The 20,718-nt window shown below is 47.5% G+C and overlaps 1 protein-coding gene across 5 annotated transcripts in view; it reads right to left on the reverse strand.

The window, feature by feature from the left end:
- Positions 1–17,962, reverse strand: part of RBPMS (RNA binding protein, mRNA processing factor) — a 153,192-nt gene extending 135,230 nt beyond the window's left edge. Inside the window, exon 1 of one of the 5 annotated variants that reach the window (XR_014775184.1) lies at positions 17,632–17,949. Coding sequence is in view for 4 of the 5 variants with exons in the window: in XM_084760378.1 (XP_084616504.1) it covers positions 17,632–17,697 (66 nt within the window). In the remaining variant the exon portion in view is untranslated. Of the gene's footprint in view, positions 1–17,631 lie in introns of all 5 variants that reach the window. The other 4 variants (XM_084760378.1, XM_084760379.1, XM_084760380.1 and 1 more) reach the window with 4 other exon arrangements.
- Between the last annotated feature and the right edge of the window lie 2,756 nt (positions 17,963–20,718).

The raw sequence follows: 20,718 nt of genomic DNA on the forward strand, positions 1-20,718 counted from the left end.
TCGCCCAGAAAGGCCAAAGCGATGGCAGGCTGTCGGCCTGTCTTCAGCAAATACCCATGCCTGCATCCCAGGGGAGTCGGTCCGCTTCCCAACTAATCAATGCTCTCCTCGCCATCTGTCAACCTGAATCAAGGAATCCAGGACAAGAAGGCACGAGCTTAGTTGCTAAAGAGCTTCCATTTACTCCGAGGAAGGTGCCAGGATGCATAAAATTTCAGTTACCTCATGAACTCAATGGGAATTCAGTCAAATACTATTAAGAGCAGAAAAATGCCAAAATAAGTGAAGCGAGTTCCGCACATCCAGCAGGCGGGATGAGTCAAAGGCAGAGGCTTCTTACATCTGCTCACTTCCTAGACCCGCTCGCCAACAGCATGTGCGCTGGCTTTGCGGAGGGTGTGCTCCACAGAATGCTCTGGTAACAATTAAGGAGGCCTGTGGGCTGGGGTTAATGATGGCTGCCCTGCCCACACGGGGAGACCTAAACTACACTCCTCAGGCAATGTTTGGCTCTTGGTATGGTGTGAGCATCTGCAAACCAGCCCCTTTCTGGGAGGACAAGAACACCCTGGCTGGCTCAGGACTATGTATGGGGAGGGGGGCTTAAGCCACCTTGGGGCTCCATGCCTCTTCCTCATAGCGGGAGGCAAACGGGGAACTTCGGTAAGTACGTGTACACTGTGAACAAGGCACTGCTATTTAGATGTAAGCTCCTTCCAGGTGGCAGGCTCCATAGACCTCCACGAACTGTAGGTCACACTGACCAGACATCTACCATTGCCTCTGTCCTCACCCCAGGGACAAACCAACCTTGTTACCAGAACACAAAAGATAAAGGACTGCCGAATGGTGGTAGCTTGCTCCTTTAATCTCAGAACTCTGGAGGCAGAGGCACGCAGATCTCTGTGAGTTTCAAGGCCAGTCTGGTCTACAGAGCCGGTCCAGGACAGCCAAGGCTACACAGAGAGACTCTGTCCCAAAAAAAACAAGGCAGTGGGGTGGGGGGGGGGGGTAGGGATGGGAGAGTATACACATTATTTTACTAGGAGGTATACAGAACTATTTATACCAAAAGGCTAGAAGCCAGTGGCCAATAATAAGGATTGGGCATGTTCGTGTTATGACACGGAATTAAGAATTTTAAATGTAGCAACAGAACTGTCTGATGGGTTTGAAATCTGGTGTCATGTGGTACAAGAAGTCCCTCAAATGCCCAAGAAATAGGCCAAGGAGATGGCTGAGGAAAATAAGGCTTTTACACAGAAAGATGTGCTGAAGGAAGTTGAGCAGCTAAAATACAAAGACACAGGGAAGGTCCCCAAGCCACAGTCGGACTTAGGAAAGCTGAAAGAGCAAACAGGTCCTTATACGTGGGGCAGTAGCCTTCTTCTAGTCTTTTCTTTGTTTTGCCTTGATTTGGTTTTTGGTTTTTTCGAGACACGGCTTCTCTGTGTAGCCTTGGCTGTCCTGTTTTGTAGATCAGGCTGTCCTCAAACTCACAGTAACCTGCCTGCCTTTGCCTCCCGAGTGCTGGGATTACAAACTTGTGGCACCACACCCAGCTCTTCTTCCATTCCCTTAAACACCACCAGGATCCCCTGCTGTCACATTTTTTGCCACTCACACCTAGAATGAAGGATCCTCTCAGGGGCTGTTGTGCACTGCAATAAACACTACTGACCTATAGACATTAATAGAAAAAAGATCAAAACACTCAAGAGTTCATCTGTATGTACAAAATGTATGTGTAAGCGGGGCTTGGTGGTGCACGCCTTTAATCCCAGCACTTGGGAGGCAGAGATAGACCAGGCTGGCCTCAAACTCACAGCTATCCATCTGCCTCTGCCTCCCAAGTGCTGGGATTAAAGGCGTGTACCACCATGCCCAACTCGGGGCTTCCTCTTTATCGAACCTCATGAGAAATTCCCTAAATTGTAGGATAAACATTGACCCAGAGGTCCAGAGGCCAGGAGGGTAGTTACAGAAGACTCTTGGGGGACTAGAGGGCAGTTTCAATTTGGGAAGCACAATTAATGCTTCCTAAGTTTGTAGACTTCAAGCCAACATTAGACTGAACAAAGCAGCTGGGTCAAAGGGCATCTCAGCCTGACCCTGTATATGCGAAAAGTGCTCTCTTATTTCTACCAAGGTATGGTCAACAGGATGATGGTTCTATGTCCAATACTGACCCCATGGTATTACAAAAGACACAGGCAGCCTTTGTCTTAGCTAGGTGTCTACGGCTGTAATAAAACACCAGACTAAAAACAACTTGGGGAGCAAGGGGTGAGTGCATTGCTATAAATTTTTTTTTTCCATCTTCATTGCTATAATCTTAAGGAAAAAGGTCAGGGCTGAAAGAAGCCTGGAGGGAGAAAGCTGGGCGCATGGCTTGTTCAGCCTTGCTTTCTTATACCGCCCAGGACCATCTGCGCAGGGGAGGCACTGTCCCCAGTGGGCCAGCCCCTTCTACATCAACCACTAATCAAGAAAATGTCCACTGCCTTGCCCGGAGGCCAAAGCGACAGAGGCATGTTCTCTGTTGAGGCTCTTCTTGCCAGATAATCTAGCTTGTGACAAGGTGACTGAATCCAACCAGGGCAGCACCCCATAGGGTTTTGTGGAACCAACAGGTAGGGAGGGCGGTTAATGGAGCTTCGGGCGTAGCTCGGTGGTCAAGTGCAACCAAAATCAAAGAGGAACAAATGTTAACTTCATGTTTGTCAAAATCAGAAGCTCATGGCATAATCCAGCCCAAAGTTGTATACACTTCAACTCTGTCCTCCCTTTTAAGAGTCTGGGGTTGTTTTGTTTGTTTGTTTGTTTGTTTGTTTGTTTTTAAGATCCAGAGTCAGCTGGATGGGTACACTATGATCAAATGGCAACAGATGCCTGCCCCACAAGGGGCAAGATACTTCCCTTTGGTCAGCTAAAAAACATGGAAAGGACAGACATTCCTGATGGGGACATTCTCTCACTTTGACTCTGGGTTTACCAACAGATCCGTGGATACGAGGGAGTCACTGCAGAACCTGTACAACTACACACTGGCTACATTCTTGAACATGTAAAAACACAAAGGAACCGAGGGGGCCCGCAATGCCCGTGACGGTTCTTCTGAACCACCCTGCAAGAATGTAACTTTCCAATGCACAGACTCACGGGAGTGTGGCCACTCTTCCGCTCTGGACTCTGCCTGGGTCCCACTGCTACTGTGACATCTTCCTTTCAAAAATTCAAGGCATGTTAATAACTGATTAAAAACACACACGCGTGCGCCAAAAGCATATGGTATGTAACTGCCTCCAAGTGGATGCAGGTCAAAATCCACTTCCACTAGGTCCAAAGGGGCACCTGGTCTCACTGTCATAAACAGGACTTTGGCCTGGTAAACTAAAGAATTATTATCAGGCAAACAAGCCTAATGGTGGGTTTCTGTTTACCAGGAAACTCCTCCCTTTATCCACCCCAAAAGTCAACTACCCTGGGCAAAGGCGGCTAGCTCTGGGTCAGTCTGAATAGCTCATCAAAGATGCTGATCCTGCTAAGGCACATAAACATGTGTGCTTTCCCACCATTTTCCTCTGCCCTCTGCCTCTCCCTCAGTCTGGCTAGTTTCATGCACGGGCTGGTCAGGTTTGGTGGCTTCACTGCATCTTCATTACTTTACCTTACTTAATTGTTTTTAAGTGTATTAAGGCTTAGAGTTGGATGGGGGGTGGGGTGGTGCAGGCCTTTAATTCCAGCACTGGGGAGGCAGATGCAGGCGGATCCCTGTGAGTTCGAGGCCAGACTGGTCTACAAAGCAAGTTGCAGGACAGCCAGGAATGTTACACAGGGAAACCCTGTCCCAAGAAAATAAAAAGGAAAGATAGACAATAAGGAAACTAGGGAAATGTATCAATATTTCAGCAATTGATTTTTTCAGTGAGAATAACTTTTCCCTAAAAACTGAATTCCCAATGCTTGGGTTCTCTTATCAGCACCACACTAGGTTCACAACTAAAACACACAGCTCCCCAGCTCCTTTAGCATATAAATAAAACCCTTTGAATTGGGAGCTGAATGGCTGCTTTAATCTCACCTCTGCACTTAGGGTGTTGTTAACTGTCTGATGCCAGGGAGTAAGTGCTCCACATCCCTCCACCCCCACACACAGGCTATGCACAAAACATTATCAGCCGGCCTTCTGGATGTAGCAATTGAAAAAGAACAAAGAAGTCTTAAAACATCCTTTACAAAAGATGTCTGTCCTCTTCAGCTGAAAACTAAGAAAACCAGCCGGGTGGTGGCGGCGCACGTCTTTAATCCCAGCACTTGGGAAGCAGAGGCAGGAGGATTGCTGTGAGTTCGAGGCCAGCCTGGTCTACAAAGCGAATCCAGAACAGACAAGGCTACACAGAAAAACCCTGTCTTGAAAAATCAAGAAAGAACGAAAGAAAGAAAGAAAGAAAGAAAGAAAGAAAGGAAGGAAGGAAGGAAAAGAAAAGATGGCTAGGAAGTTCACTGCTGCCAAGTCAGCAAGAATTTGTAATGCAGGCCTTTAGTCCTAGCAGCACCTGGGAGGCAGAAGCAGGTGGGTATCTGAGTTCAAGGCCACCCTGGTCTACATAGCTGAGTTCCAGGATAGCTAAGGCTACACAGATAAACCCTGTCTTGAAAGACAAAAATAAAAGAATCTGTGATGGGGAAAAAATATCCTGGTAAATCACAATACTTAGCGAGTAAAATAAATCCAAGGCCACACAGTTTCTGATTATACTAGCCACTTTGAAGTAGAGGGGGTCACTTCAAGCATGGGGAAACATTTCTTCATTGTGGGTCCAGTATCTGAAACTCACTGAGAAAAACTGTTGCTGCAAGCTTAAGAACATTACCTGCTACAGACACCTCCTACTGTGGGACAGTCAGTGTAGATTAATAAGAGGAACTCATTTGCTTTATGCATGGACAGGGTCTCACACTCCAGCAAACCCCCTGCCTCAGCCTCCTCACAGGCCAGCGTTTTGTCACCTGGGCCAGCACACTAGGCACAATCCCTTTCTTTGATGACAGACATCTCAGCATTCTGATGGTCACTGGCTTTTGAGCAAAGTTAGAAGCCAGAGTAAAACGTGCAAGCCGCACTGGACAGACCTCTGGCCACCTGGCAACTAGTGCTTTTTCCTTCCTCCGTGGGGTTAGGAAACCTTGCCCTGCTAACCCGCGGCCAGGCCTCACTCTTAGATTTCTTTGCTCTCACGGTGGGTGCTTCCTGCGTTGGCCGTACGCTAGACTCAGACAGGTTCTCACGCTGTGGGCTGCATATCAGATATTTACATTATTATTCATAACAGCCATGAAACAGCTTTATGCTTGGGGCTCGCCACAACAGGAGGAACTGGATTCGTAAGAGGGTCCCAGCATTAGGGCGGCTGGGGACCACTGCCCTAGAGGGAAGTGGGCAGGCAGATTCTCTGGGCTCTTCCTTCTCTCAGAGCAAAAGCCAGATTCCAAGCTCTGATTTTTCTGTATACCCCTCTCAAAGACTCAGGATGGGCCTGAAATAAATCCTTTTGTTTACAGAGGGTCATTTCCTGCAGTCGGCTCACACCCACACAGTCACACCCAATTCTCTTCCAGAGCCAACGATTTGCTCAGTAAGAAACAAAAAGGAAACAACTGCAGGTAGGCAAACCATCCGTAAGGAACTTCTGGACAACAAAAATAAATTCCAAAGTCCAGGGCTGTTCTGATTTCTCCACACTGTATTAAGATAATCTAACAACAACAACAACAATAAAATCTACAGAGTCTGCACTGAGGAGGCTTGACAGTTTTCTCTCCAAATGGCCCACCAGGGGCAGGTTTTGGCATTTGATGTTCACAGTTGGGAAACAGAAAGTGGAAAGATGGGCCTCACAGTTTGTCCACCACACAGCAGGCAATGCTGTACAGTCTCCCGCCCCCCACCCCCCCTCCCCGCCTTTTAGTTAAGGAAAGGGAGGACGGCTTCCCTAAGCAGCTCCAGTGACTTGCCATCCGTCCCAGAGAATACAGAAAATGACATAACTAAACCCAAAGGAGAGCGACAGGCTGGCCAAGAACTGATTCCTTCTGTCAGAACACCTGTGGTTGTGAGGCTACCTAACAATGGCTGGTGATGGGGACAACAAACCACCCGGTCCAGGTCAGGGCTGAGGACGTTCCAAAGGCCAGCGAAGTTTTCCTCCTGCTCGGTTGCCAGATGTGTTCAGACTGATGAAAAGTAAATGGCAAGGCACATTTCTAAAGTCCTGTGGTGTTATCTGTTCTTCACAGTGAGAACCAAGAAGAAAACAAAACCAAAAAAAAAAAACAAACCTCCCAGATTTATAAGGTGGTTCCGGCCTGAGGTAGCTCTCTCAGACTTCCTTCACAGAGGAACCCAGGTGCTTAAAGTCTGATCCAGCCACCCAAAGGCAGACTGACCCTGAGTTTATAACTCTTTGTAGGCAAAAGGAAGGAGAAGGGAACAGCGCTTGAGGCTAAAACTAAGGCAAATGCTCCAACTGTGCAGCCACACTCCACCTCAGCTCTGTGTATAAACATTTAACCCAATCAGGGCCAAAGCCACGCCTGCCAGAGTTCACCTGACCCTCCAACCGGAGCAGTTAATTCCTTCCAGCCACACCTGCATTTCTGTTTCCTGCATGGCTGTGTTTAACTGGACAAAAGGGAAGAATTCCTTTTTGTAATCAAAAGGGCTGCCCGCCCCACAAGGGAGTCATCTACCATGCAAATAAAATTTCTGACTGGAAAGGGTATGAAATGATACTTCTGGTTTCTGACGTAATTAAGTGGGGGCACGGGAATCAGAATATTTATCTCAAAAACAGAAACAAGTTAAAAACTGAGCTGGGCACCGTTGCTCAGGCTTGAATCCCAGCATTTGGGAGGCAGAGGCAGGCAGATGGCTGTGAATTCAAGGCCAGCCAGGTCTACAGAGCAAGGCTAGGACAGCCAAGGATACACAGAAAACCCTGTCTCTAAAAACAAAACAAGCAAACAAACAAAAAGAGCCCCAGTGTTTTTTGGTTGCTTGGTTTTCCTTTTTTTTTTGTTTGTTTGTTTGTTTGTTTGTTTTTTGTTTTTCAAGACAGGGTTTCCCTGCGTAGCCTTGGCTGTCCTGGAACTCTCTTTATAGAACAGGCTGGCCTCTGCCTCCTGAGTTCTGAGATTAAAGGCGTGCACCACCATGCCAAGCAAGCCCCATAAAAGGGGAGGACTAGCTATATAAATGTTCAACAGACTATATGGAAAAACCGCAAGAGCTCTCCTCCTCCCTCCCCTGCTTCCCAAACAGGATTTCTCTGCGTAGATTGTCCTGGAACCAGGCTGGCCTCCAAACTCACAGAGATCCTCCTGCCTCTGCTGCTGTCCGCCACCACTGCCAGCCATCTCCACTTCTTTATACTGAGATTAAAAATTCTACCACTATGAGCACGACTCCATCTAGCAATTCTGCAGCTCTTTAGTGGAAAAGTACTCAGTGATCCTCGAGAAAGAAGAAACTGAACACAGGATGGAGAGGAGAGGGCTCAGTAAGAATCCCAGTTACCCTGATAACCTAGGCTAGCCCCTCATCACCCAAATTCCAAGGGCAGGAAAGGGAGGGTCCTCCCCTGCCCTCTTCCATCACATGCTGCCTCTTGGAGGAATATTGTGTTCAAAAAGAGATGCCTAATCGGAGACTCACACATCCTAAGCCTGGCACATCGCACATGCTGGGTAAGGCAATTACACCTCGGCAGCACTTCCCCTCTGCACCCAAAGGAGAAGCTGCTACTTCGGTAATAAGATTGCACTTTGAGATTGTCTCCTTGCCCCCAGCCGCCTAAAGTGTGCAGCCTAGAGGTGGCAAAGAAGGATTTTCACAAAACTGAGACCCTGCGGAGTCAACTAGAAAATCATCTGTAAGGTTTCTCTTGGGATCATGCTGGCCACTGGCCGGCGTTTATCTACCTGTGATGTAAAGAAATGTGGGGACCCTCACCATTAACTTTCACTCCTGAGAAAGGACTTGGTGCAGATGTGAGTTTAAGAGTTGGACCTCCTCCTCACTTCTGTCACAGACCTAGGGGAGGGGAATAGGGTGAAAGAGAAAGGGAGGCAGGACAGGAAGATACAAATGAGGGGATAACAACTGAGATGTAATCTGAATAAATTACTTTTTTTTAAAAAGGGGGGGATTGGACCTCCATTCTGAGGTGCTCAAATTTCTCATACCTTTACGAAAATCCCCAGTGCTGACAGGATTAAAACTAGGCCACCTAAGCATTTCTTTTGCCTTTTAAATTGGTGCAACAATGCGGCACTACAGGTCCAAATCCCAGCCTCTCTTCCCGGTGTGACCTGCATTGATTCCTGCCACTTCTTTCTCCTCTTCATTAATACGCATCATAATGGCTGGAAGGTCAGAGGTCAGACCTTACAAGAAATGCAGCTACGTGTTGTTAACTGCTTTCTTTTTAAATTCCTTTCCAGGACTGCTTTTCAGTGAATTTAGTTAGGTATCGAACAAGAGAGCAAACCTGCAGGAAACACACTAAATGAAAATAGGATCTGCAGACCACACGGTCTTTGACTTTTTTCTACCCTCAGAGAAGTAAAATTCAAGCTTCTCTAGATTTTATGATAGCCTGGTCTTCAACGAAAGAAAACTGGAAGTCTGGGAACTGATGACATATGCGGGGGGAGGGAACCCCAAATTCCTCAGACTTTGATGAAAGCAAGAAACAGAACAAACAAAAAAAAGCCATGAGAAATACTATATATACCTAGATATTTCTGACTCCCCATCCCCATCCCCAGCTGATAAAGATAAAAATACTATTAAAACCAGGCAGTTTCTAGATATTACGTCTTTAAAAGTCCTCTGAGAACTTCCAACTTTCCGCCTTCCTCCAGCAGCCTTTTCTCTTTCCTTGCTTTTCATCACAAGGTTTCCCAGAGATTGGAATTCCATTTTCTGCACACTCAATCACATGACCCACACTTTCTTTATTTCCTTTTTCTCAAGACAGAGTTTCTCCTGTAGGTCTTGGCTGTCCTGGACTTGTTTTTTTTTGTAAGCCAGGCTAGCCTTGAACTCACAGAGGCCTGCCTCTGCCTCCTGAGTGCTGGGATTAAAAGCGTATATGTACTACCACACCTGCTGACTATGGCCCACATTTTCAACGATCAGAGCTGTATGCGAGCTGTTCTGAAAAATCCTACTTTAACCTCTGGTCTCTCCTGTGCACCCTACACTCAGCACCATCACTCCTGGCTACCCCATCTAGCTTGAACTTCTACAAACCACCATGTACCTCATCTCTCTGGCACACCTCAGACCTGGACTCTTGGGGCAGTGGGGGGCGGGGGTGTGTCTCTCAAAGCTGTTGTGTGACCTGTCCCCCTAAAACAAGATGCTGGTTTTTGCTGCACATCCACCCCTTGGCCTCTAGCAGAGGCAGAGGCCCCACTTCCTAGCTCAGAAAGCAACTACCCCAGCCATCACCCGCTGGCCAATGGTCCTGGCTCTAGTTACTTCTAAACAGCCCCTTCTTTTTTGGGGGGGAGGGGGCAGGGTTTCAAAACAGGGTTTCTCTGTGTAGCCTTGGCTGTCCTGGACTCACTTTGTAGACCAGGCTGGCCTCAAACTCACAGAGATCAGCCTGCCTCTGCCTCGCGAGTGCTGGGATTAAAGGCGTGAGCCACCACGCCTGGCAAACACCCCCTTCTCTTTTCTGGCTTTGCTTGCTGCTCCCCAGAAGGAGCCTTGACTATTCACACAGAAGTGGCTCCTTGCGGGTCCTCTTTGCCCGACAATCTCAATCTTCCTTGTGGACCAAAGCCTTCCGATTCAGCTGAACCATTGTCCGGCCCTTTGACTTGGCTTCCCTGCCCTCTCAAGAGTAGGCCTGCTCCCAGATCAAGCCATCTCAACCTTCATCACAGTGCATTATTAAACCTGTTAATTCATGCACGGCATCCCTCCATTAAATGGAGTAACTGGGCCAGGAGTGGAGACGCAGGCCTTTAATCCCAAGACTCTGGAGGGAGAGGCAGGCAGATCTCTGAGTTCAGAAGCCAGCCTGGTTAGTCTACAGAGAGCACCAAAGCTACACAGAGAAACCCCGTCTGGGGTGGGTTGGGGTACCAAAACAAACAAACAAAAACCGAAGGGGAGGAAATGTCTCTTAGGATTCTAGCATCCCTCTAGGGTCTACATCCGATAGCCTTAGTCAACTAGGCAAAGGTCACACTGCTCATTGCCTAACCATAATAGGAAAGCCAAAACCTGCGTTAGTTTAACATAGTGGGATACACCCGTCATCCCAGCACTCAAGAGGTTGACACAGGAGAGGTGCCAAGACAGCCTGGATTAAATATAAATAGTAAGACTGTCTCAAACACACACACACACAACCATGAAGGAAAAACAAGCAAGCAAGCAAACAAACAAAAAGCCTACATTAGTTTGTGAGGATTAAAAATGGTTAGGGGTGGCCCAGTGTTTAACCTGTAACACAGAGCACAGAAAAACTTAATAATCAGGAGTCAGTGATTGGCTACACATAATGGTTTATGCTTTAATCTCAGCACTCAGGAGGCAGAGACACTGGGAGTTCAAAGCCACGCTGTTCACCACAGCAAGTTACAAAGCAGCCAAGGCTACCACAATGAGAGACCTTGATTCTCTACATAAATATTAGCCTATCCGTACAGTCTTTCTTTAGTGAATGGATAAAAATCTTTCTGAAATGTTCATAGGCTAAATGATTCTGGTAGCTCTCTGTTCTGTAAACTGGGCAACTTTATGAGAAAAAAATTCATAAACTGGGCACGACACCTTTAACCCCATCCCTCAGGAGGTAGAGGCAGGCGGATCTCTGGGAGTTCAAGGCCAGCCTGGTCTATAAAGAGAGATCCAGGGCAGCCAGGGCTATTACACAGAGAAGCCCTGTCTTGAAAAAAAAAAAAATTACCATTGTTATTTTGTTTGTAATTATTTCAGTTGTTACAAGAAGCATACTACACAAAACAGTTCCGGCTTTAGACCATTGATTTTCTTTATTCTAGTTTACCAATATATGGGGGAGAGAATAAATTCATTATTTATGAGAATAAATATCCAAGCACATATCCTTCAGGCAGGGTCAAGTTCTGGATTCAAGCAATCCTCGCCTCCTCCAACACACACACACACACACACACACACACACACACACACACAGCTTAAAATAATTTCCTGGTGCACATTAAAGATAACAAGTTATATCCAACCTATCCTCAAAGGCGCTCATCTCCATCAGGGTCTGGCACGGGCTCGGTCTTATCAAAAGAACATCAATTTTAAGGCCCCAGACCGGGGACCTAGGCAGCCACTCTTGCTCTAGCTATTAAGGCTCACTCTCCTCAATTCCTTCCTAAGTTTTCTCTCTGACCAAAGCCAGCCCTGCTCAGGAGGAACAGTTGCACTCCCTTTCCACTGCCCCCAGGCAGACACTAAGGTGCCAAATGAAACTGAACACAAACAGTCCAAAGTGGCTGTCACACAGAGCAGGATTGTTTGGGGACTAGGGGAGCACTCCCTGCTCTTCCGCCTAGCTAGGGCTTCCGGAAGCCCAAGACCAGAAGAAGGAGTTCCACAGGAGAACCCAAATTCTAATGGGGACACCCCAGTAGTTCTATAGAATGAACTAGCCCATCTGAAGAACTCACCTGTACCATCAGGTACTACTGCAGGTGAGAAAGATCACTGCCCAGTCCATGGGTTCACAGCCTCTGGAGACCTCCAGCAGGCAACGGGCTCTCCGTATTAAGCAAGGCAGCTGCCGTAGGTTTCCAAAAATTCTCTACTTATAAAGAGTATTTGTATGTGTGCATGTGTGTGTGTGTGGCAATGGGACTGCTGTGGGGACGTGTGGCCATCAGGGACACCGCCAGACGGCCTCCATCTCTTTCGCAGAAGTCTGTGACAGAGGCGACGATGTCCTAAGAGACGACAAAGAACTTCCTTCAGAAAGGACACCTCCATGGAAATGGGTGGCGGACATAAAACCAAGAGGCTACAGCTTGGCCAGAGGAGAGGAAGAAGTCCGCGCCGGGTAGAGGGGCAGATTAGGACAACCCCGAGTGTGTCCCGTGTGGACGTTTGTTCTGTGGGAAGCAGAGCTGCGCTGACAGATTCGGGGTATCGCAAGACCTTGGCGGTATGGCATCACGCTGGACTGAGAAAGCTATTGGAACATGGAGGGCAGCTGAAGATCACTAAAATGATCTGTGGTACATGGGAGAGTGCGACAGGTGACTCCCGCCCAAGCCCCATCTCACCAGCCTGACTGTGTAGCGCCTACTTTGGATCACAAAGGAATCTAACAAAACCTTCAGAGCCAAAAGGCACGGCACCACTTGTTTGCACAGTATCTTTGGAAATGCAAGAGAAAGCCATTCATGATGATCTGTGCGTAATCCATCGATTACATACATTTTACTCACACACACCTTTTTTTGCCCCACACATACCTTTAAAGAACTTTTTGGAGGAGAGAAGGAATGAGGGAAATTAGAAAATTAATTATAATCTTTTAAAAACAAAACAAAACAAAACATTAAAACGCTGCAACTCCTGTCTCCTCAATAAAAACATAATCCTCCGGATGTCTGCAGCTCAGCTCTTCCCTAAAATTTTCCAGGAAGCAGTGCTCTGCCAGAACTTTTTCCTCAGAACCGTAGCTTCCAGACCCATCAATTGGTGTGTGTGTGTGTGTGTGTGTGTGTAAACAGTATGTAATATATATATAGATAGATAGATATCTATATATCTAGACATAATAAAGCGCATACCCTTTAAGGGTTACTTAATATTCTCTATGGAATTATATAATGATTTACTTAGCAAATTCCCCTTTGTTGAACACTTTCTGTGAACTTTCACCATTCATGACTGCAATAATGACTCCTGGAGAGAGGTCTTTAGTCCACCCTATTTCCTTAGAGTAAATTCTTAACAATACAGGTAATTAAATCAAAGGGCCAGAACACGTTTTGATGCTTCCTGCCAAAACCTCTCAGAACCTCGGCCCTAATCTCTACCATTGTTACCATGTTCCCAGCTTACTGGCTCAGCACTAACACTAGATATAGCAGAAAACAGGATCCTCTACAAACACTGTCAGAAAATATCTCCAAAGAAGCCTCTGTCTCAACCAAAGGATGGAGCCGGAGCACTGCAAACCGAGAGCACTGCAAACCGAGCACTGCAAACCGAGCACTGCAAGAGCCTCCCAGCTGATCACAGAAACTGGAAAACCACTCCTGGCGAACGTAACCTGAAGTGCACGCCATACTGGCGGTGCTCTTGGGCACCACTCTACCATGAGGTCACATTTCCATGCAAAGCTGTCGCCAGGACCTAGTCTATGACTGAAACATGTCTGCCGTATTAGATTTGGTTTGCAACGATAGGCTAAACTGTCCACAACCACCCTGGTCCTTCCAGAAGCCATGTCAAGTAATCTCAATGTTCAACCAGGGCCTGAGGTGACCATATCATTGACACGGCCTTTTCCCTAAACCAACCGTTTAAAAAAAAAAAAAAAAAAAACACTTACAGCCCAATCCAGTGCTTTGGCAGAATACTGAGCACTCTGAAAGGCCTGAGGTAAAAATTGGATAACCCGCTTAAGATCTGACTTTATATGTAATTTCTGCCAAACGTGTCAATCAATGCTGCCACGCTGCCAACTCTTGCTTCTCCGATTTCATTAGTCTTTAGATTGTTTTCCTAGAACTGAGATGCACTTGAAACTGCTTCAACATAAGGTGATCCACCTAAGGAACACCCAATGACATGAAGAAATAAAAATACAAAATGACATGTTTACTGCACTTCAAAAAAAAAAATTTACTCAACAATAGGTTCTGTAAGACAGGAAGCCTACGCCTTTAATCCCAGCACTGGAGAGGCAGAGGCAGGTGGATCGCTGTGAGTTCAAGACCAGCCTGGTCTATCTACAAAGCAAGTGTACACAGAGAAACCCTGTCTCAAAAAACAAACAACAACAACAACAACAACAAAAAAGCAGAGTCTATTATGTTTGAATACATTAAAATTTACCGGGCCGGAAATGGTAGCACACGCCTTTAATCACAGCACTTGGGAGGCAGAGGCTGGTGGATTTCTGTGAGTTCAAGGCCAGCCCAGTCTACAAAGTGAAGCTGGGATATCCAGGGCTGTTACTGAGAAACCTGTCTTGAAAAAACAAACAAAAAACAAACAAACAAAAATTTACTAATGATGGTTAACTATGACAAATTATGAGTTAATTAGTTACATATTTATTAACTTTAATAAAACCTGATGATATAATTGGAGATACATTATAAAAACTGTTGAGACAGTGTCTCATTACATAGCCCTAACTGGGCTAGAACCTGCTATGTAGACCAGGCTGGCCTCAGACTCACACAAATCCACCTGGCTCTGCCTTACAAAATGAAGGACTCATCAACACACTCAGCTAAGAACTTCCGTTTTTGACAGCAGAGCTATGCAGCTAAAGTTGGCTTCTCAAGGTCCACTCCTCTTGCCAGAATGACTTTATTACTTTCATTGTAAAAATGATGTAAGGAATAATCCAGTACTCTGCGCATACATACAAACCCCTTCCAAATCGCAGGTCCCAGTTAAGACTGGCAACTGGTTGTCTTTGCAGAAAAAACTTGCAAAGAGCACACGTAAGCAACACACTAGAACGGCAGATGTGTTACCTCTTACACAGCTGCAAAAGTCATATAATTACTCCCCTCGGTTTTACGTGCTATACAAAGCTACGCAGAGTCTCAAAAACTTCTCAGAATGATGTAAACAGTTCCCTACATCCTAGACTTTTTTCCCTACACAACTGTATCCACATGAGCATAACAGTGTCATCATTGCAAAATAAGCCACTAGAGGCAGGCTCAGGGTTAAAACAGACTGGATGATAAGAGGAGCTGGTATCAAACGCAGAAGGAAAAAAGAAAGCCTTGAATTTGTCAATGTAGGAGAAACTCTAAACCCCATGGTGATCTTGAGATAAACTGTTTTCTCTTAGTGATGGCTGGACTCAATTTTCCAGCTCAGTTCAGTGGCTACCAGCTATTTTCCTTCTCTAGCCTTCATGTATGTATACTCGGGGGTGTGTGTGTGTGTGTGTGTGTGTGTGTGTGTGTGTGTGTGTGTGTGTGTGTGTATGGGGGTGTGTGTTCTGCTTACTAGAGTCCACTTCAAGTTCTTCAATGTGTAGGAACAAACTGCTAATCCACAGGGTGGGCAGGGAATGGGTCCAGTGTTGTGGTTTTGTTTAACGACAAGCACATTAATAGGACTCACCAAATACTCTATTTATTTTACTTGTGGCTTTCAGGGTTATATTGGGGGGGAGGCCTAGGAGTTTTTCCAAGTATACACAGAGAACAGAGAATTATGATAAAATTACCTGCATCACTCACATTAATTTTCTTTCCCTGTATTTCTATTAAATTAGCTACCCAGGTGTGATGACAAATACTTTTAATTCCAGGGCTCTTAGGCAGGAAGACAAGTTCAAAGTCTGACTCTGATCCAGGGAAACCCTACTTCCAAACAAAATGTATAAAGTATCTAGTGATACAATACTTGCCTGGCAAACCTGAGGACCTGGGTCCACTTCCTAGTACTAAAAAAAACTTCAGTAACTAAAACTCACTCCCAGCAGTACACAACCTAAGCCCAGAAATCTTCCTATTAGTCTTATTTCTCAAGTAACAAATGTTTCATTAAAAAAAAAAGATTTAAGGCGTCCTAGAATCACATGTGCTGTTTCTACCTGACAAAGAACACTGACAGTGCAACAGGGCAGATACGGCAGATGACTGCACCAGCAGGGTCCAACAAGGGCGCTCCAGCAGATCATCAGGAGAAGGGAGTCTCAGTGCTGGAAGCATTCAGCCAAGAAAAGACCAAGAGAAAAATCTGACTTGCCATCATTTTAAGTCAAGTGGGTATGGGACTTGGAGACAAATCTATTGTTATCTACCAAAACCTTAAAAAAGAAAAGAGAAAAAAAAAACACCTATGGGGTTCTGTTATCTTCCAAAATCACTTTAAAAGGACAAAACTTTTTGTTATGAGCTCTTCCCCACTTACAACTTTTTCTGAACTAGATGAAGGGAAAAGGATGGTTTCACAAGATCCATCTTTTAGCAGGGCTAAAGGGTACTGGTGATTAATTAAAACATTCTAGATCCCGGCAATTTCTCAAAAAGCAAAGGGGCATCATGTTTTTAAGTAAGTTTAACTGCTCAGGAAATAAACTGGAAAAAAAGAAAAAACAAAAAACATTGCCGGAACTTGCAGCTGGCTCCAGGCTGTTATAAAACGGAAAACAAAGTTTTCCAACGCAGTACTTGCTGATAAAATAGGTAATTTCTCCAAGTGGGGAGGCGATTTTTTTTTCTCAGCTTTCTTTAATTCTCTTAGGGTGCGACAGGCAACGTCTGTGGTGAGTAAAACCTTAATCTGCATTGTTTTGCATACGTTTAGGTCTCCTCTGTCTTCCCCATTTAAACAGTTCCCATTTTACCAGGTCAGAGATGGGCGGAGGGATGTAGGTTTCACTCTTGGTATTTTAGTTTGCACAGTGTCTCAATAGTCTCACCATCCTAACAGCTTTGGAGTCCGTTTGGGGTGGGGTTGCCTATTATCAGGACGTAGTTTACCTGTAAGAACACTTTTTCCGTTACCGTTGGGATGGGCAGTTTCTGCTTCTGCCTATTCAACTCTGGTAGACCTTAAAAGGATCAACACAATTTCTTGGGACTCCAGACAACCCACTTGCAGGTGTGTGAGGTCAAGACAGGACAACACACAACCGACAAAATTCATGAGCCCCACGTACGCTCCCATCCACAGACAGTGTTTCCAGTAAGAAACGCACCACAGCCGCGAATCGTTTTTAATAATCATTCCGAGTGGGCCACACAAAAATTGTGATTTCCCCCCCCCCATAAAAATACCCTCCATGTATGTGCTTTTGTTTTGGTGAACTCAAAGCTTCTGGGCCCTGTTATTCTACACCCCAACCCCCCAAATTCGACATCTCCCAGGTTCGGCGGGAGTCTTCGACTCACCAGAGAAGAATGCGTCTGATGGGTTATCTATTAATCCAAAATGTCTCAGCTAAAAAGATATTTCACCCAGAACTTTTAACACCAAAAGGCTGGGAGGGGAGCTGGGGTCGGAAGTAACTCTTACTGAAAACTTTCCCAGAGTTTCTTCCTTCACCATGCCTCCCTCCCTCCCACCAATTTCCAGCTGCGGACGCAGAACCCCAAGTCCTGACCCTCCCTGGTCCCAATCATCTGAGGTCACCCGGGAGTCAGCTCTCGATTCCGCTTTTAACATCCCGGGTAGACAAAGCTGAGCATTCTTACTTACAAAAGTCTGGGGAAAGTCCTGAAAAGTTATGCAATAACGCGAGGCATGCGGACGCGCGTGGACCCAGCCCCGCGCCCTCGGGACGCCGCATCCCGTGGCACCCCCACCCCACCCCCGTGCGCCCCGCGTCCCCCAAGCTGCCGGACCACCCCCCCCCTCAGTACCTCCTCCTCCTGAAGGTTGGCCTCACTCGGGGTGTTCTCCTTCTCGGCTTTGCCGCCGCCGTTCATCTTCCCGGTCCTTCGTCGCCGCGCGGAGCTGGGACGCAGGGCTGGGGGCGAGGGCGCGCTCGCCCGCTGCTACCTTCCCCGGGGCGGGCTGCGGGGCTGGAGCCGGGCGGCGCTGCGGGGAGCCGGGGCGGGCGGAGGACCTCGGAGAGGCCGGGTGAGCCCCGGAGTCCGGACGCGGCCGAGGCGGAGGAGGCGAGGCGGCGGGCGCGGTTGGGACGGGAGCCGCCGAGGGCGCGCTGCTGGCAGGCTCTGGGCAGCGGGGCCGCACGCAGCGCGCTTTCTCTCGCCTTCCTCCCTCCTCCCCTTCCCTCCCTCCCCCTCCCCTCCTCCCTCCGCCCTCCCTGGACGTGCGCAGCCCGCCGCAGCCTAGAGGGACTAGGCTAGGAACCGAGTGCCCCTCGCGGGAGGAGGGGCGCGGGGCGGAGCGGTCGACCCCAGGGATCTGCTGGGCTTGGGGTGGGGATGGGGGTCACTGGGGTCACGAGGCCCTGAGGACAAGGAGAGGAAGGTCCTGATTGCCCTCTCTAACCCCCCCCCCCAGCATCGGCGTCAGGGCAGGCCGGTGCGCGTGGGCTTGGAGAGGGGTCTCGGGGCGGGGGCCAAGCCTTTTACTTGGGGGGGGGGGGGGGCTGGAAAGTGCTACTTTTGTTTGCTTGCTTTTTCGCGACGGATGTGCACCTAAACCCACCCTCTTTGACAGCACCCCCGCCCCGAGACTCGCTCCTTCCCGCGCTGAAAGATGACAGACACGCGGGATAGCCCACCACCGAGCCCCGCTTTTGCAGGACACGGCTTGCAACCCCGCTGCGGGTACCCGAGTCCAGCGAAACCACCCCAGCCTTCCCCCCCTGGCCCGCTATCGCTCTCTAAGCTTCCGGCGGCCCCTGTTCAGACTCGCACAGCCGGCACCAGACTGTTCTGGAATCGTTTTGTTTACTTCACTCTTCAGGGAGCCCCTTCCTGGAATACAAGACCGTGCCCTGTTTATCTTTTTCACCCCACCACTACTTAAGCAGACTACCTGGAGCATAGTGGGCGCTCAGTATATACTTGTTGACTGAGTATCTCTCACTGCCCCTCAAAGGTCAGGACATTTATCTCTGGAGAATCAAAACAATTACCCAACACCATGATGACCGCATAGCTTCCATTTCCTCATCTGTGAAATGAATATATATATTCACTGGTGAGTATATATATATATAATCTCCCAGGGTTTCAGAGATTATAGGTGGGGCGAGCTTCCGCTCCTAGCACTTACTTCTTGCACAATTGTGGTTTACAATAGACGGAAGCTAGCATTACTATTAAGGAAGTTTCCATTTTCCTGGTCCTACAGAACTTTTCCAACAATAGATCCTGTAAGATTACTAGAATGACTGGGATGGACGGACATTTAAAGCCTCCACGTATCAGTGGGTTGTGCCTGCTCCCCGAGGAAGTTTGGCGTGCCGCACCAATCACGCTTTCTCATTTATGCCTTGGTTTAACTGTTTATCTCTTTCTCCCTCCCGCCCCCACTCGACATTCCTCACCCTTCACTGCTTTAAGTGCGGTTGGGGGTGGGGTGGAGGCGGAGGTGGGGGGCGGGGCGGGGCGGGTGGGAGCTGAAGATAAGAGCCCTGCCTTTAGGCAATTGAAAGTGGTGTGTTGTGGAGACAAGATACCCCAAACAACTCCCAGGCAACATAATCGCTGAATCCTGGTTCAAATTATAAAAAGCAAGATACACGCAGCATTTTGCTTTTGCTTTTAAAGGTGCTGTGAGGTGAAAACCCATAGTGATACTTGGTTTTAGAAAACGAGATTTCTTTGAGGGGATCTGGAGATGTGAGAACGTTTCTAAAGGAAAATGTTTTTAAGTTGTTGTCATAATGACATGCTCTCTGTAGGAACAAAGGTGCTTCCTGGGAGGAAATGAACCAAGAGCCTTTGGAACTCCGGTAGAAAAAGTTCAGAAGCACAGTTACAGTTAATCGGAAACTTTGTCCGTGTTTTGCTGTATTGATTGTGTTGATTGGCAGCTCTTAGCACGGCCTTGCTTTTCATTCGGTTATAAGAGGAACCACCAGGGGGCGATGTTTTCCTGAGCAATGCGTGCGTGGTGGGCTTGGGTGGCTGCACCGGCCAGGAGAGTTAGCCCTTGCCCTCCCTGCCCAGTCTTGCCTGTTACTGAATACATTCCACAGAGCCGCATTGTTTTGCTGGGGTCTGGCAAAGACCCAAGAAAAAATGACAAGCTGGCCCTTAATGGTTCCAGTCGGAACCCATTTAGAGGAAGGTGGATTTGGTTTGTGTGGTTTCAGTATGCTGGGAGAATCTCCCTTCCCGCACCCGGAAACAGTGGCTCAGTTCCAGATGTAGAACCTGATTTTTTTTTCCCCTTTTCTTTTATCTTGAAGCCAAACTAGAACTTTGTCTTTTGTTAAAAAGTTAGCAACCTGGTGCTCTCGCTCGCTCGCTTGCGGTCTCCCCCGCCCCCCTCTCTCTCTCCCTCTCTCCCTCCTACTTCTCTCTCTTACTCTTTTCCTCTGTCTCTGTTTCCCTCTGTGGTACCCTCTCCCCTTTCCTTCTCACCCCATGCTCATTTAATCAACTTCTATATAATTAAAAAAAAAGCTAGCAAACTCTGGTCTCTGGTATAGGAAAGAAAAATAAGTCCTGTGAGAGGAGCCTTACCTGGCATTTTCATTGTGTGTTTCCAGCATCTAGACAGCAGAAGCACACATAACAGGAACTCAGTCTTTTTGTTTGTTTCGATTTTTGTTTTTTCTTTTTTGGGGGGAGGGGGGACAGAGGCAGGGGGGGCGGCAAGGCGGGGGTATTTCAAGACAGGGTTTCTCTGTGTAGCCTTGGCTGTCCCTGGACTCACATTGTAGACCAGGCTGGCCTCGAACTCACAGTGATCTGCCTGCCTCTGCCTCCCCTAGTGTTGGGATTACAGGCAGCTAACTCAGTCATTTTTAATGAATAAGCACGCCAGGCACTGGTGGTACACGCCTTTAATCCCAGCACTCAGGA

The sequence above is a fragment of the Acomys minous genome (genome assembly GCF_964271855.1).
Source record: "Acomys minous genome assembly, chromosome: 15".
In the NCBI taxonomy this organism is placed as follows: Eukaryota; Metazoa; Chordata; class Mammalia; order Rodentia; family Muridae; genus Acomys; species Acomys minous.